General features: G+C 39.3%; 2 protein-coding genes across 2 annotated transcripts; both read right to left on the reverse strand.

The window, feature by feature from the left end:
- Nucleotides 1-1,029: 1,029 nt before the first annotated feature.
- Nucleotides 1,030-5,094, reverse strand: LOC145659195 (protein NDRG1-like). The gene is made up of 13 exons (XM_081720341.1): nt 4,841-5,094; nt 4,609-4,729; nt 4,108-4,170; nt 3,934-3,994; nt 3,494-3,580; nt 2,929-3,015; nt 2,279-2,382; nt 2,123-2,173; nt 1,971-2,022; nt 1,798-1,845; nt 1,586-1,621; nt 1,446-1,497; nt 1,030-1,213 (listed from the first exon to the last, which is right to left on the reverse strand). Exons 1-13 carry the CDS (start codon nt 4,902-4,904, stop codon nt 1,098-1,100), a joined length of 942 nt encoding a protein of 313 aa, XP_081576467.1. The 5' UTR covers nt 4,905-5,094; the 3' UTR covers nt 1,030-1,097.
- A 2,090-nt stretch (nt 5,095-7,184) lies between these two features.
- On the reverse strand, nt 7,185-11,663 carry LOC145659201 (protein NDRG1-like). The gene is made up of 13 exons (XM_081720346.1): nt 11,410-11,663; nt 11,178-11,298; nt 10,678-10,740; nt 10,504-10,564; nt 10,064-10,150; nt 9,499-9,585; nt 8,850-8,953; nt 8,694-8,744; nt 8,542-8,593; nt 8,369-8,416; nt 8,157-8,192; nt 8,017-8,068; nt 7,185-7,784 (listed from the first exon to the last, which is right to left on the reverse strand). Exons 1-13 carry the CDS (start codon nt 11,471-11,473, stop codon nt 7,669-7,671), a joined length of 942 nt encoding a protein of 313 aa, XP_081576472.1. The 5' UTR covers nt 11,474-11,663; the 3' UTR covers nt 7,185-7,668.
- Nucleotides 11,664-18,400: the final 6,737 nt, after the last annotated feature.

Raw genomic sequence — 18,400 nt, forward strand, 5'->3', positions numbered from 1 at the left:
TGTGCCCTATTACCATTGAATTTTTACTATTACTATTACAACAGTAATGTAAATAATGTGATACAAATAGTTAATGAAGTACAAATTCATGAAACTCACATGCTGCTAGTATGTTAAAAGTTATAAATGTAAATGACAATTAATTATTCATACTGTTGTTGGTGGGGAATTCAGTAGATTGACTGATTTAAACAACTCCCAAAGTATTTGCATAACCTGAAACACACATTATGAAGACTTCCATTAAAATTAAATTTATTTCAAGATTAGACTAGGAACGGAAAGAAGTACAATGTAAGAAAAAATCAAATAGGTCCTCTGAAAAAGCTGAAATTGTCAGTCATGTAAAGCTTTTACAAGATGAAGCATAATGTCATGGAATGTTAGCCTCCCCCGAGTCATGTGGTTTGGCCTGCCACGTTCAGTGGGAGGGCTGTGTTTGCAACCACACCTGCACCTTGTTCGTCTCAATGTATATAAACCCGTGTTAAAGTGTACAGGGTGTTGGTCATTGTCGGTGTAATGTCTGAATGTAACGTGTTTATGTTAGATGTATTCTTGTGTTATATGTTTGTTTAACTTCATTTGTTTCAGGTCCATGTTTATTGTTTCTAATACGTGAGTGCCGCTGTCATTTATGTTAATAAATGTTCGTCCCAGTCGGTGGAGTCTGTGCGTCCTGCCCCTCGCCCTATGGCACTCGGGCCGCCACACGTAATCACAGTGCATTATTTCTTTATTATATTAAACTTTTGTACTGGTGTTAAAGCAGTCCAAATATTATACATTGATTCATATACTAAGTACTAAAAGTGTTATACATTGATTGATGTACTATACATCAACTTTTTTATGGCTACTAAATAAAGGTACAACACTGAGCCTGATAAGTATAAACATTTTAAACAGCTTTTTATCATTTAGGTTTTTTTTTTTTCCTTTTGTGCAAGTCTAAATTAGTCCACTGGGACAATGACACACAAACACTAACACCAACACATCAATGGTCCCTCAATTTAGAGTATTTTTTATTTGAAATGGAGACGAACTGAGCATGACAACACTGGGATGGAGCAACGGGTAGGAGAGCCTCATCTTCAGCGTTGCTTGGAAGTGCTCTCCATGGAAGTGATGGCCCAGGGGTGGAAGAATGCCATTCTGGTGGAGAAGGTGGGGTGCCAATGAGACAGGTGTGTCATGCCTGCAGAAGACACTGTCAGAGGCAGATAAGCAGAAGGACAAGGTGAAGTAACATAGCCCAAGGTCCCTACTTAACTGCACCATTTAGAAAGCATGCATAACTTAAAGATAGTTGTGAAAGCCTGAAGGTCTACAACAGGCAGTAATGAACTTTTCTAAACTGGATTTATGGGTTTTACATTGCGCAGAGGCTGAACGATTTTTAATTTCGACCTTTTGACAGTGTGTTTAAAGTATTTACTTACTGTAGCCCAGTCCTTGAATGAAGTATTTCAAGGCTTCTGCCAGCTTGCCAGGCTATAAGGTAAGAACAGGACACAATAGATTACACAGTGCATCACTCAGTTTGAATGCAAGAGCATTATTTTAATGGGTAACGACAGACCTGATCAAGCTGTGGTAGACCTCCACAGTCAGCCATCTTCATGAGGGACAACATGAAGGACAATGTTATTCACCACAAGTTCATCACAAAGTTCTAGATTTATAAGCCCCCAGTGACATATAATGACTTCTGCATTTATAATGAGAGTCAAATAAAAAAAGCAAAACATAACATTTTAAGTATCGCTTTGCTGAGGTTTGAAGGTCACTAACTTTGAGGAGGGTTGTCTTTGAGGGATTCATTTTGGAATTGCAGTCAACCTACGACGGAAAACACAAACATTTGCACGCAGGCTCCCAGGTACATATAGAAGTTTGATTTGAATGCTGGGTTGGATTTTGAATGTTGTTTTTAAACTTCTGCATGTAAAACAAGCTGTACATACCACAGCATCCACCACAGGAGAGTCATCTCCTACCACCAGAAGAGTGTGACACCTACAGCAACAAAACCTTTCAGGCATGTGGTGGCACAGGGGCATTTTACATCAAAAAATAACATGGAATAAGGATAAAAGAGAAACAGTTTCTCACTTACTTTAGAGTCTTTCTACCCAGAGAAGTTCTCTTAATGTTCAGTTTACTTCGGCTGAAAATTGATCAGATCTAATAAGACTGGGAGCTTTTCATATGACAAACAAGTCTAGAAGCAGAGAGCTCAGAAGATTCCATAGAATGCAGATGTCAGTCATACCTGTTGTAGGACTTCATAAAATGCAGAAGGTTGGTCTGGTTAATCCTTTTGCTGATGTTGTGATGGAAGGTCTTTACAAATTCTGCCTTCTTCTTAATCTCCTCCTGCCACGGTGCCATAAAGGAGTCAGTCCAAGACGCAATCAGTCACAAAACATCAAAACTTGATGTGAATATGAAATTAAATGTCTCTTCCTCTATATGCACAGTCTGCACAGGCACTCGAGACAGAAATGTATAATAAAAAGAATATGTAAAAAAAAAAAAAACATTGTTGACCTTTTGATGGACAATAATGTAGGCATCTGGTTCTTTAGTTACGAAAAGGACACAGTCTAAATTCAGGACAGCTCATTTGGAACACTCATCTTTAGTAATAAGGCATTTAACTTTTAAATATTCTAGTTCAGTGTTTAGTGACCCAGTCCACAGTACACATGAAATGGCCCACATGTTTATTCTAACCCAGCCCAGTACACCTGTACCAGGTGTTCATTTTCCTAATGGCTTGGTTTAGGAGCTAGGATGATGTTGTCAGGAGCTGGGATAGAGGGAAAATGTGGGATGTCAGATGTATCACAAGGACTGGGTTGACAAGTACTGCTCAATAATACATACAATATACATTTCATTTTAGGCGTTATTTCGTACCTGACCGAACAGGTGGGAGATGACAACACTGGGGGGACCAAGGGCCCAGCTGGAAATCTGTGGAAAGTGTGGGTTGATCTTTAGTGGCTGGAGTACACATAAGCTTTGATCAAATACATTACTTTATTAAAAGAGGCTTGACACTTTTCTAAGGATCCCAAAAGAATAAAAATATAGGGTCGATTGTCACCATATGATTGGCATGAAAGGTTAACTGGAAACTGCAGAAAACTAAGAGTAATATGCTGAGAACTATTTGTTATCACATTGAAAGTTATATGGATTCAGTGAACAGCCAAGACACAGGGAACAAGACGGTTTAAATACATGAAGTAATAAGAGTTAAACAAGACAGGTGCAAATAATAAGGAGCAAAGAAAATGAAACTAAGCAACGGAACCACAACAAGGAAGTAAAGCAAAACAAAAGACATGAGACAGGGAAACCATAGACATGGACGCTAGGTGGGACCAGCTAAACGACATAATTGTAGAGATACAGGGATCGTGATGTTTAAGCAGGGTGTTAACAGAATGATAATTACTATTGCATTAGACTGTGATACCTTGGATGCTGCCCGGTCTGCCCAGCCCTCTGCCTGAGCATTAATGTTCATCAGGACAAGGCCCTCAACCAAGTCTGGGTACTTCAACTGCAAGACATTTATGCATGAGCAGTCAAAGGGAGATAAACCTTCAGGGCAAAATTACTTACTATATGTCAAACTGTTGTAGTTAAATGAGCAATTAAGAGTCTCCATATTTGGCATTCTTGCACTTTACATTGCACTTAGAAAAAGGTTTGTTTACATGTGCAAGCAGAGGAACAATAGTGAAGTGTCAGTATTCTGGAGAGTTGATGTCTAGCTAGCTTGACAGTGTAATGATTAGGATTATGCTGCAAGTATCAACACTTTGTTACAAAGCAAGAATTTCACCAAGGAGTAATCCTTGTTTGATCATTGTGTTAAAATCTATTGGGAAGAAAGACAGTGCTACAACTCACAGCGAACCGTGTGAGGATGTTTGCTCCTGCTCCAACACCCATTCCAATAACACTCTTAATTCTGTGGAGAGAAAAAAATGTACATAACTTTAAACCATTAAAGCGCAAGGTTTCAGATTAGAACAAGGATTGACAGTTTAATCTCAGAGTAAATGGCTAATCTGGTTCACTCACTTAAAATGCTTGAGCACAATTGGGAGGGTCTCGGAGAGCTTGTCCATTGAGGGATATGTGACTCTACAGGAAAAAATTGCCCTGAGTGAGTTATAATTCTAAGGGACGCCACTGATTCTTCAGGATTTGAACCTGCTAAACCCTAGCTGTGATGTACTTGGAGCCACAGCCATCAATGTAGCATATGAACGCTAAGAAAAAAGTTCATGAAAGAAACCCTGGTGCATGACAAGCCGGTGCCAGCTAGACATGCTGACAGTCAGGGCCTCCAGATGTTAGTTTAGGTGGGCACCAACACCATGGCATAGAGTCGTCCTGTCTGACTGCCAGGAAGGAGTGGTCTGAGGGCAGACGGAGGGCTATGGAGTAGGTTCTGATAAATATACATTCTGGAAAAAATTGTATGGGGTAGCTGAAGGTCACATTTTAGATTAGATTTAACCTTGGAATGTCTTTCAGCCCCTGAAAGAACATTGTGGCATATGGTGCACTCACGCTCACCCTGCAGGGAAGGTGCTGGCACCCTCATGTTGCCCAGGAGCGTTGACCTGACACACGGCAAAGTGTCGCATGATTTCCTGCATGTCCTCATCATAGAAAAGAACGTCGAAGCAAGTTTTGTCTGCAGACATGCATTCCAGGGTCATTACAACACAATAAATGACGCTTATGCTAAGTTTTAGACTTTAGAGCAATCAGCTACGTGCCACAAGCAACAGTATCAGAGTCTTACGGTTCATTCCGATGTCATGGTAGGTGAGGATGACCGGTCGGTTATCCCTGGGGATACCTGCCATGGTGCAGCATACAGTGCCAAAGGGGGTCTCCACATTGTCCTCCTATAAGACCCAGGTGGAGTATAAAGGTCTAGGTCTAGATGTATAAGAAAAACCTCTAAAAAGAGGTCTGATTCCACTGCAGTGGTTTTGTGTGTCAGGACATTACTCTGTCACACTTAGAACTACTTCTGTGGAATGAGCCTCTTATCATGAGGAATGTCAATCATTTATTTATTATTTATCATTAACCAAGTTAATTTGTTTACAAAAGATCATGTTTGACTCAGAAGACACATGACAGTGCTTGAAAACATGCTTTATGGGTAAAAGCTTTAGCCTATTGAAACATCTGTGAAAAGGTAGTGCTACTTACCACAACTTGACCCCAAAATGCCCCCTTAAAATCCTTCAGACAAAACACAGAGAAAAATAGATTTTGGAGTGGTAACATTTCATTCTGGATGTGAAAAGATCCATCCCATAGACTTTATTCTATTAACAGTACTCAATGTCTGAAAATACAGCCTTATTTTACCGGACACAACGGGTCCATACAAAAGGCATCATCAGATGTTTCTTCATCATCCTCCAATAGAGGGTTATAGAGGGCCTGGGGGTTAAGAAGCAAAAATTCTCAGTACAAAGTTAGATAAAACTTGGTTGTAAGGTAGTATTAAACAAGTATTCTCAACCTACCCTTTTTGCCATTATCCCAAAAGTTGACGAGCAAATATTCCTCGCTAAATCGATTCCCTGTCTGAATACCGTCTGCATTGCTGGTGCCACTGTAAGGGTCGTTTCCTTTTGGTCACAGAGATTCAGTACAGACTTATTTGGATATTAGGCTGTGCAGTTCCAATTTAGAATATTTGCAGCTCTCCTGTAATAGTAATATTATGACATCACTAAAATACTTTTGAGCAGTTTAATGACAGATTCCCTAAAATCTATATGACAAGAACACCATGCCACTTTTTAATGCTTGATGAAGTATGTTTTGGATGTTACAGCTGTTTTTCTGACAGACCTTCTCTGTTTGAAATGCATCAAAATGATCCCTAAGAGACTAAAGATTCCACTGTACCTTGTTCTGTAAAATTCAGTAGTAATCCACCACCTATGGTTAGGTTTAATTCACCCTATTGTCTCCCAACCTTTGAACTGCTGAAGTGTGTCAAGTGAAATAACATATAGATGCTTGCGCTCACCTTTAAAATAGATGTAGTGATGTCGTAGCCATTGTGACGTCATAGACATTGTGATGTTACTACAGGGTTGCGCTGACATTTTGGTCATTGGGAAAATAAGTCAAAAGTTTAAAAAATATGTGAAATCCCTATTTTTAGCGGCAGCTGAGTATGTAGCTGAAAGATGGGTACAGTTATACAGACATTTATTACAGTTTTCCAATACAACACGAAGTCCCTCCATGCAGGCACTACATGGATTTTTGATAAAGATCAAGACATTAACTGTAATACAGAGAGAGGTCGGTAGAGTAGGCAAAACTGTCATCAAGTAAAATTACTGTTACTTTAAAATAATAACTACTGAAGTAGAAGTAAAAGTAGTCATTTAAATTATTACTTAAGAAAAAGTAAGAAAGTATCTGTTACAAGAATACTCAAGTAGCAAGTTACTTCACTGGAACTCATTTAATAGCAGTTTAATGCCATTGAACTGTGTCAAATCAATGTGCCCTATTACCATTGAATTTTTACTATTACAACAGTAATGAAATAATGTGATACAAAAAGTTAATGAAGTACAAATTCATGAAACTCATGCTGCTAGTATGTTAAAAGTTATAAATGTAAATGACAATTAATTATTCATACTGTTGTTGGTGGGGAATTCAGTAGATTGACTGATTTAAACTACTCCCAAAGTATTTGCATAACCTGAAACACACATTATGAAGACTTCCATTAAAAGTAAATTTATTTCAAGATTAGACTAGGAATGGAAAGAAGTACAATGTAAGAAAGAATTAAATAGGTCCTCTGAAAAAGCTGAAATTGTCAGTCATGTAAAGCTTTTACAAGATGAAGCATAATGTCATGGAATGTTAGCCTCCCCCGAGTCATGTGGTTTGGCCTGCCACGTTCAGTGGGAGGGCTGTGTTTGCAACCACACCTGCACCTTGTTCGTCTCAATGTATATAAACCCGTGTTAAAGTGTACAGGGTGTTGGTCATTGTCGGTGTAATGTCTGAATGTAACGTGTTTATGTTAGATGTATTCTTGTGTTATATGTTTGTTTAACTTCATTTGTTTCAGGTCCATGTTTATTGTTTCTAATACGTGAGTGCCGCTGTCATTTATGTTAATAAATGTTCGTCCCAGTCGGTGGAGTCTGTGCGTCCTGCCCCTCGCCCTACGGCACTCGGGCCGCCACACGTAATCACAGTGCATTATTTCTTTATTATATTAAACTTTTGTACTGGTGTTAAAACAGTCCAAATATTATACATTGATTCATATACTAAGTACTAAAAGTGTTATACATTGATTGATGTACTATACATCAACTTTTTTATGGCTACTAAATAAAGGTACAACACTGAGCCTGATAAGTATAAACATTTTAAACAGCTTTTTATCATTTAGGTTTTTTTTTTTTCCTTTTGTGCAAGTCTAAATTAGTCCACTGGGACAATGACACACAAACACTAACACCAACACATCAATGGTCCCTCAATTTAGAGTATTTTTTATTTGAAATGGAGCCGAACTAAGCATGACAACACTGGGATGGAGCAGCGGGTAGGAGAGCCTCATCTTCAGCGTTGCTTGGAGGTGCTCTCCATGGAAGTGATGGCCCAGGGGTGGAAGAATGCCATTCTGGTGGAGAAGGTGGGGTGCCAATGAGACAGGTGTGTCATGCCTGCAGAAGACACTGTCAGAGGCAGATAAGCAGAAGGACAAGGTGAAGTAACATAGCTCAAGGTCCCTACTTAACTGCACCATTTAGAAAGCATGCATAACTTAAAGATAGTTGTGAAAGCCTGAAGGTCTACAACAGGCAGTAATGAACTTTTCTAAACTGGATTTATGGGTTTTACATTGCGCAGAGGCTGAACGATTTTTAATTTCAACCTTTTGACAGTGTGTTTACAGTATTTACTTACTGTAGCCCAGTCCTTGAATGAAGTATTTCAAGGCTTCTGCCAGCTTGCCAGGCTATAAGGTAAGAACAGGACACAATAGATTACACAGTGCATCACTCAGTTTGAATGCAAGAGCATTATTTTAATGGGTAACGACAGACCTGATCAAGCTGTGGTAGACCTCCACAGTCAGCCATCTTCATGAGGGACAACATGAAGGACAATGTTATTCACCACAAGTTCATCACAACGTTCATGATTTATAAGCCCCCAGTGACATATAATGACTTCTGCATTTATAATGAGAGTCAAATAAAAAAAGCAAAACATAACATTTTAAGTATTGCTTTGCTGAGGTTTGAAGGTCACTAACTTTGAGGAGGGTTGTCTTTGAGGGATTCATTTTGGAATTGCAGTCAACCTACGACAGAAAACACAAACATTTGCACGCAGGCTCCCAGGTACATATAGAAGTTTGATTTGAATGCTGGGTTGGATTTTGAATGTTGTTTTTAAACTTCTGCATGTAAAACAAGCTGTACATACCACAGCATCCACCACAGGAGAGTCATCTCCTACCACCAGAAGAGTGTGACACCTACAGCAACAAAACCTTTCAGGCATGTGGTGGCACAGGGGCATTTTACATCAAAAAATAACATGGAATAAGGATAAAAGAGAAACAGTTTCTCACTTACTTTAGAGTCTTTCTACCCAGAGAAGTTCTCTTAATGTTCAGTTTACTTCGGCTGAAAATTGATCAGATCTAATAAGACTGGGAGCTGTTCATATGACAAACAAGTCTAGAAGCAGAGAGCTCAGAAGATTCCATAGAATGCAGATGTCAGTCATACCTGTTGTAGGACTTCATAAAATGCAGAAGGTTGGTCTGGTTAATCCTTTTGCTGATGTTGTGATGGAAGGTCTTTACAAATTCTGCCTTCTTCTTAATCTCCTCCTGCCACGGTGCCATAAAGGAGTCAGTCCAAGACGCAATCAGTCACAAAACATCAAAACTTGATGTGAATATGAAATTAAATGTCTCTTCCTCTATATGCACAGTCTGCACAGGCACTCGAGACAGAAATGTATAATAAAAAGAATATGTAAAAAAAAAACAACATTGTTGACCTTTTGATGGACAATAATGTAGGCATCTGGTTCTTTAGTTACGAAAAGGACACAGTCTAAATTCAGGACAGCTCATTTGGAACACTCATCTTTAGTAATAAGGCATTTAACTTTTAAATATTCTAGTTCAGTGTTTAGTGACCCAGTCCACAGTACACATGAAATGGCCCACATGTTTATTCTAACCCAGCCCAGTACACCTGTACCAGGTGTTCATTTTCCTAATGGCTTGGTTTAGGAGCTAGGATGATGTTGTCAGGAGCTGGGATAGAGGGAAAATGTGGGATGTCAGATGTATCACAAGGACTGGGTTGACAAGTACTGCTCAATAATACATACAATATACATTTCATTTTAGGCGTTATTTCGTACCTGACCGAACAGGTGGGAGATGACAACACTGGGGGGACCAAGGGCCCAGCTGGAAATCTGTGGAAAGTGTGGGTTGATCTTTAGTGGCTGGAGTACACATAAGCTTTGATCAAATACATTACTTTATTAAAAGAGGCTTGACACTTTTCTAAGGATCCCAAAAGAATAAAAATATAGGGTCGATTGTCACCATATGATTGGCATGAAAGGTTAACTGGAAACTGCAGAAAACTAAGAGTAATATGCTGAGAACTATTTGTTATCACATTGAAAGTTATATGGATTCAGTGAACAGCCAAGACACAGGGAACAAGACGGTTTAAATACATGAAGTAATAAGAGTTAAACAAGACAGGTGCAAATAATAAGGAGCAAAGAAAATGAAACTAAGCAACGGAACCACAACAAGGAAGTAAAGCAAAACAAAAGACATGAGACAGGGAAACCATAGACATGGACGCTAGGTGGGACCAGCTAAACGACATAATTGTAGAGATACAGGGATCGTGATGTTTAAGCAGGGTGTTAACAGAATGATAATTACTATTGCATTAGACTGTGATACCTTGGATGCTGCCCGGTCTGCCCAGCCCTCTGCCTGAGCATTAATGTTCATCAGGACAAGGCCCTCAACCAAGTCTGGGTACTTCAACTGCAAGACATTTATGCATGAGCAGTCAAAGGGAGATAAACCTTCAGGGCAAAATTACTTACTATATGTCAAACTGTTGTAGTTAAATGAGCAATTAAGAGTCTCCATATTTGGCATTCTTGCACTTTACATTGCACTTAGAAAAAGGTTTCTTTACATGTGCAAGCAGAGGAACAATAGTGAAGTGTCAGTATTCTGGAGAGTTGATGTCTAGCTAGCTTGACAGTGTAATGATTAGGATTATGCTGCAAGTATCAACACTTTGTTACAAAGCAAGAATTTCACCAAGGAGTAATCCTTGTTTGATCATTGTGTTAAAATCTATTGGGAAGAAAGACAGTGCTACAACTCACAGCGAACCGTGTGAGGATGTTTGCTCCTGCTCCAACACCCATTCCAATAACACTCTTAATTCTGTGGAGAGAAAAAAATGTACATAACTTTAAACCATTAAAGCGCAAGGTTTCAGATTAGAACAAGGATTGACAGTTTAATCTCAGAGTAAATGGCTAATCTGGTTCACTCACTTAAAATGCTTGAGCACAATTGGGAGGGTCTCGGAGAGCTTGTCCATTGAGGGATATGTGACTCTACAGGAAAAAATTGCCCTGAGTGAGTTATAATTCTAAGGGACGCCACTGATTCTTCAGGATTTGAACCTGCTAAACCTAGCTATGATGTACTTGGAGCCACAGCCATCAATGTAGCATATGAACGCTAAGAAAAAAGTTCATGAAAGAAACCCTGGTGCATGACAAGCCGGTGCCAGCTAGACATGCTGACAGTCAGGGCCTCCAGATGTTAGTTTAGGTGGGCACCAACACCATGGCATAGAGTCGTCCTGTCTGACTGCCAGGAAGGAGTGGTCTGAGGGCAGACGGAGGGCTATGGAGTAGGTTCTGATAAATATACATTCTGGAAAAAATTGTATGGGGTAGCTGAAGGTCACATTTTAGATTAGATTTAACCTTGGAATGTCTTTCAGCCCCTGAAAGAACATTGTGGCATATGGTGCACTCACGCTCACCCTGCAGGGAAGGTGCTGGCACCCTCATGTTGCCCAGGAGCGTTGACCTGACACACGGCAAAGTGTCGCATGATTTCCTGCATGTCCTCATCATAGAAAAGAACGTCGAAGCAAGTTTTGTCTGCAGACATGCATTCCAGGGTCATTACAACACAATAAATGACGCTTATGCTAAGTTTTAGACTTTAGAGCAATCAGCTACGTGCCACAAGCAACAGTATCAGAGTCTTACGGTTCATTCCGATGTCATGGTAGGTGAGGATGACCGGTCGGTTATCCCTGGGGATACCTGCCATGGTGCAGCATACAGTGCCAAAGGGGGTCTCCACATTGTCCTCCTATAAGACCCAGGTGGAGTATAAAGGTCTAGGTCTAGATGTATAAGAAAAACCTCTAAAAAGAGGTCTGATTCCACTGCAGTGGTTTTGTGTGTCAGGACATTACTCTGTCACACTTAGAACTACTTCTGTGGAATGAGCCTCTTATCATGAGGAATGTCAATCATTTATTTATTATTTATCATTAACCAAGTTAATTTGTTTACAAAAGATCATGTTTGACTCAGAAGACACATGACAGTGCTTGAAAACATGCTTTATGGGTAAAAGCTTTAGCCTATTGAAACATCTGTGAAAAGGTAGTGCTACTTACCACAACTTGACCCCAAAATGCCCCCTTAAAATCCTTCAGACAAAACACAGAGAAAAATAGATTTTGGAGTGGTAACATTTCATTCTGGATGTGAAAAGATCCATCCCATAGACTTTATTCTATTAACAGTACTCAATGTCTGAAAATACAGCCTTATTTTACCGGACACAACGGGTCCATACAAAAGGCATCATCAGATGTTTCTTCATCATCCTCCAATAGAGGGTTATAGAGGGCCTGGGGGTTAAGAAGCAAAAATTCTCAGTACAAAGTTAGATAAAACTTGGTTGTAAGGTAGTATTAAACAAGTATTCTCAACCTACCCTTTTTGCCATTATCCCAAAAGTTGACGAGCAAATATTCCTCGCTAAATCGATTCCCTGTCTGAATACCGTCTGCATTGCTGGTGCCACTGTAAGGGTCGTTTCCTTTTGGTCACAGAGATTCAGTACAGACTTATTTGGATATTAGGCTGTGCAGTTCCAATTTAGAATATTTGCAGCTCTCCTGTAATAGTAATATTATGACATCACTAAAATACTTTTGAGCAGTTTAATGACAGATTCCCTAAAATCTATATGACAAGAACACCATGCCACTTTTTAATGCTTGATGAAGTATGTTTTGGATGTTACAGCTGTTTTTCTGACAGACCTTCTCTGTTTGAAATGCATCAAAATGATCCCTAAGAGACTAAAGATTCCACTGTACCTTGTTCTGTAAAATTCAGTAGTAATCCACCACCTATGGTTAGGTTTAATTCACCCTATTGTCTCCCAACCTTTGAACTGCTGAAGTGTGTCAAGTGAAATAACATATAGATGCTTGCGCTCACCTTTAAAATAGATGTAGTGATGTCATAGCCATTGTGACGTCATAGACATTGTGATGTTACTACAGGGTTGCGCTGACATTTTGGTCATTGGGAAAATAAGTCAAAAGTTTAAAAAATATGTGAAATCCCTATTTTTAGTGGCAGCTGAGTACGTAGCTGAAAGATGGGTACAGTTATATAGACATTTATTACAGTTTTCCAATACAACACGAAGTCCCTCCATGCAGGCACTACATGGGTTTTTGATAAAGATCAAGACATTAACTGTAATACAGAGAGAGGTCGGTAGAGTAGGCAAAACTGTCATCAAGTAAAATTACTGTTACTTTAAAATAATAACTACTGAAGTAGAAGTAAAAGTAGTCATTTAAATTATTACTTAAGTAAAAGTAAGAAAGTATCTGTTACAAGAATACTCAAGTAGCAAGTTACTTCACTGGAACTCATTTAATAGCAGTTTAATGCCATTGAACTGTGTCAAATCAATGTGCCCTATTACCATTGAATTTTTACTATTACTATTACAACAGTAATGTAAATAATGTGATACAAATAGTTAATGAAGTACAAATTCATGAAACTCACATGCTACTAGTATGTTAAAAGTTATAAATGTAAATGACAATTAATTATTCATACTGTTGTTGGTGGGGAATTCAGTAGATTGACTGATTTAAACAACTCCCAAAGTATTTGCATAACCTGAAACACACATTATGAAGACTTCCATTAAAATTAAATTTATTTCAAGATTAGACTAGGAATGGAAAGAAGTACAATGTAAGAAAGAATTAAATAGGTCCTCTGAAAAAGCTGAAATTGTCAGTCATGTAAAGCTTTTACAAGATGAAGCATAATGTCATGGAATGTTAGCCTCCCCCGAGTCATGTGGTTTGGCCTGCCACGTTCAGTGGGAGGGCTGTGTTTGCAACCACACCTGCACCTTGTTCGTCTCAATGTATATAAACCCGTGTTAAAGTGTACAGGGTGTTGGTCATTGTCGGTGTAATGTCTGAATGTAACGTGTTTATGTTAGATGTATTCTTGTGTATTATGTTTGTTTAACTTCATTTGTTTCAGGTCCATGTTTATTGTTTCTAATACATGAGTGCCGCTGTCATTTATGTTAATAAATGTTCGTCCCAGTCAGTGGAGTCTGTGCGTCCTGCCCCTCGCCCTACGGCACTCGTGCCGCCACACGTAATCACAGTGCATTATTTCTTTATTATATTAAACTTTTGTACTGGTGTTAAAGCAGTCCAAATATTATACATTGATTCATATACTAAGTACTAAAAGTGTTATACATTGATTGATGTACTATACATATATGAACTGTTTTCTGTATCCTTATGTCTATAAATTAAAAGAATTAAAACATTTAAATGATAAATAAATTACAATAAATGTATAAATGTTCACAAATAAGAAACTACATTGGTCTGCACTTTTCTCCACAGATTCAAGGAACTCATGAAAGTTGGAAGCTATAGAAACACATAATACAGAATTATAGACTGACTGATGTGTGAGCAGAAAGATCACTGTGATGTTCTCATATCTAAAGCACTCAAAGCATTGATGTTATGTAAATGAACTGTGATCTGATTGGTTTAAGTAAATAGATTCACCTACTTTGAAATTCAAGTTTTTATCAAAAGGTTAGAACTGGTTGACTATACTTTGTCTGTTCTGCAACAGGAAATTTAAACATTTATATCCGAAGTATTACGCGATAGAAATCAGTTCAAGACTACCCGTTATTGACCGCTAGATGGCGGAAGATACGAAGAAATAAATGAGTCCAGATCCTCCTGCCCGACTTTACGGTGAGACTCTGCTTTTACGTCATTAAAACGCTAAAGAAAAAAAGGCCGCCATATTTGTAGTTCCAAAACGTGAAAAGGTGTCATTTTGTATGCCAAAGAATGAATAAACACCATGCCATGCCTTGAAGACGACGAAATTGCAATCAATTTAGCTAGCCATAAGAATAAGAATAGCTGTTTGATTTACATAATCACAAATATATTGCATGTACATACATCTACATTTCAGTCGATCAAAATGTTTCACGTACTTATAACCGCAACTTTATGTTACAGCGGTCATATCAGATATTTACCAATATAAAACGCAACAGGTGTCGTGTTCTGTAATAGAACATTTTAACATTTATATCCATATTACACTGCATAAATCAATTCAAGACTGTAGAGTCGTCGTACCAAATGACGTAAACTCAATATAAACCGCTGACTTAATTTAATGAACAGTATTAAGATAATGAGTGAGTACAGCGAGTCTTGTCTTACTGATGCCTGTTCTAACTGAACATAGGCAGACTCCTGCATGCTGACTGGTCTAGTCACCAAACACCTGCAGCTATGGCAGCTCGTAGCAGGCAAACAGAACAGTCATTTATTCAAATGATCTACACTGACAACAGTTCTGGAATGTTACCCCTGCCATAGAATTAAAAAGATTCAAGTTCAGCAAATGTTAGCGCATTTGACAATGGGACAGAGACAGAGCAGGACGAAAATCCACCCTCTGCCGACTGAACAAGAGCGGCGGAGGATGAGCAATGACTGGCCCATTAGACCAATCTTGAAGCGGATAGATTTCTGGGCAGAACGTGAACAAAGCTGGAGGTTCCCTGCTCGAAGGCACTAGCAGGCAAACCGAGCATTGCACAGGCCATATTTGAAATTCCCACAATGCTTTTCTCACCGGGCGTATGTCGGGGCAATAACGTTGTCAGTTGGTCCTACCAGACAATTATCAGCATGACGAGAGCCTTTCATATCAATAAATTCTGACAACACTTTGAAAGTGATAAGCAGTGGTTAGCTCGAAAGTTATTCATAAACAAGCACGTTGAAAATTACGAAGCAAGAGACTTAGATCAGCTGTTGTCTCTATCGATGGTCTGAGTGAACCATGTGTTCTTAGCATGCAGGTATGGTCTAACGCCTTATGTGCTGAGTTGCTGTTTCCATATTTTAAAAATAGAACATTGTTAAACGGCATCTGTAATAGTTAAGGAAAGTGTGTCATAAGTATAAAGTGTTACAGTAAGTGTTTTGGCCCCTGACTGCCATTAGGACAAGCCAAGACAACCGCTCACTACGTTAGCTTATCTACTTGTTAAATCAGCCTGAAATTAAGATACAGATAAAAGTGTTGATTTTTATACTAAGATTTTAACAACTTGAGCCAAAGTATTCAGAATGTAAATGTTTGGTCTAGCAGGTATGGCCCACAACTGATGCAGAGAGTGCATGACATGGCAGAGGGGATTCATGTTGGCAAAATGCCCTCCTACGAATTAGTCCCAAATACTGAAGCAAAAAAGAGGCCGAATTCATCTGATGGAAGTAAGTCTAAAAGGGCTTCTTGATGATGTTACCCTGGTGACTTGCATTCTTTCCAGATGCTCAACAACCACTAAAAGTAGTGCATTGCTAAAAACTACTACTTGTGCTGGAGGTGTTGAAAATATGGTTTCCTTGTCATTGTCAGTTTGATTTTATAAGGTTCTATGTGGGCATCGATAGGAGCTGAAACTGTGCATGTGTTGCCCCTCTGAGGAGATGAGCCAATGAGGAAGATGCCCGTGTTGAAATTTGGCTCTAGACCACGCTTTGAGCTGGTGCACTTTGTCAGCGGTTGAAGTTGCAGCAGCATTGGCGGAGTGGGACGCAATGGGGAGAAGGAGAACGAGAAGGATCTCAGGAGTGAGAAGCTGAACAGCGGCAAGCAGCGGGAGGCTGGAGACAAAGCCTCTCCTCTCCCTTCTCTGACACAAACACAGTCACGTGTTATATACTCACATAATCCAAAATCCAGCATCTTTTATTTGCTGTTAGCTGGCAAAGAGTAATCAGTATAGTCAGATTCCTTTAATGTAAACACTTGGGAAAATTCCTGCCATGATATCACTTTGGACACAGGGAAAATCTGATAGTAAATATTCTGGCAGGGACAGGCCATGACGACTAAGGAAAGTTTATAATGAAGGTTAATTACACCATTCCATAAAATATAGATTCAGTTAAAATGATCAAACTTTTAAGTCATTCACTTTTATTTTTATGTAGTTAACCCTTTCTTACCGAATTAGTACAATGACAGGAGTTCATCAGAAACACTCTCAGTGGCATTTCTGCTTGAATTGGCTTGACTTAGAAATGGTTGGCTAGAAAATTCCTGCCATGAGATCACTTTGGACACAGGGAAGATATGATAGTAAATATTATGACAGGGTGAGGTCATGACTGCTTAGAAAAGTTTATAATGAAGGTCATGAAAGGTCAGTTTTGACTAATTGCAAAAAACGCCATGTAAACATTAGAATGGGAAAGTCAAGTGGTCTGAGCGAAGCGAACTGCGAACGAGGCATGGACCAGACTAACCAGGACCAATATTTTGAAAGGGATCAAAGGAGGATGACATCAAGAATAATTCTGATGATCAAGTGGTGCACAGTCAAGCAAATTGCAGCCAGATACAATGCTGTTGCTCCAACTAACATGTCTGAATGCACAGGTCATCACCTTAGCACATTTGGATGACCTGTTCAGATGATCTGTTCGAGTGTCATTGCTGTCTGAGGCAAACAGAACGGCAAGACTCCAGTGGGCAGAAGAGCAGAAAACTAAACAGTGGAACATCATCTTGTCAGATGTATCCAAAATTCTGTTGCACTATGATGATGGGAGGGTAAGAATTTGGCATAAGCAGCATGAATTAAAGAGTCCTTCCTGTCAGGTGTCAACAGTTCAAGCTGGTAGAGGTGGCATAAAGGTGTGAGGAATGTTTTCTTGGCACACCATGGGTCCTCTGAAATCAGTAGATGTTTGAACAGAAGGGCTTACCTATGTATTGCGACCGAGTGCATCCCTTCATGCAGCTGCTTAAACTATGGCAGAAGGACACTTTCAACAAGACAAGAAACCCTGCCGCAAGGGTTGTATAATCACGGATTTGTTCCAGTATCAAGACAGCAAATTTTCAATGTTTTCCTGGCCTTCACAGTCCCCAGATCTTAATCCTATAGAACATCCCTGGGTAAAGGTATAACAGGCAGTTTAGAACATGTCAGTCCCTCTATGTAATTTGAGAGAAAATATCCTATGAAGATTGGACCAAGATTCCTGCAGAGTATTTTCAGCATATAGTGGAAACTATGCCAGAAAGAATTGCTGCAGTTCTGGAGGCCAAAGAAGGTCCAACATGCTATTAAATGGGTGTACTTAAGCCAGATACACTGTGTCCTATAATAGGATGTTGCTGGAATGTATGTGGATGTTGTTGGAATGGCCGCAGAGTTGCAGCAGCAGTACAGGTAGTCTGTGATCCTTTCCCCGATCCGAGTGAGTTTGCCCTATTACACGGTGTCGAGTTATGATGTGAATGTTTAATTACACAGGATGGATTGTGGGCGACGGAACCGAACAGCCTTCAGGATTCAAATAGAGAAAGGTGAAACTTCTCCAGCCTTTGAGTTAATCACAGGACTATTGCATAGCAATTAGGGATAACAGAACAGCTTTCGGGGGTTTGGGTGGGGTGCCTTATCCGCCCCTTTAACAGAGTAGTCACAGTTCAAATTTCCCTTCTTCCATTGTTTACAAGGCATTATACATGTGGTTTATTTATAGTGCACAGAGTAATATGCAGCGAGTCTGGTCTGTCTGCTTTGGAAGAGAAACATTTGGCCAAAAGAGCAAGA

The sequence above is a fragment of the Electrophorus electricus genome, chromosome 9, assembly GCF_041902795.1.
Source record: "Electrophorus electricus isolate QZ-2024a chromosome 9, ASM4190279v1, whole genome shotgun sequence".
Taxonomy (NCBI): Eukaryota; Metazoa; Chordata; class Actinopteri; order Gymnotiformes; family Gymnotidae; genus Electrophorus; species Electrophorus electricus.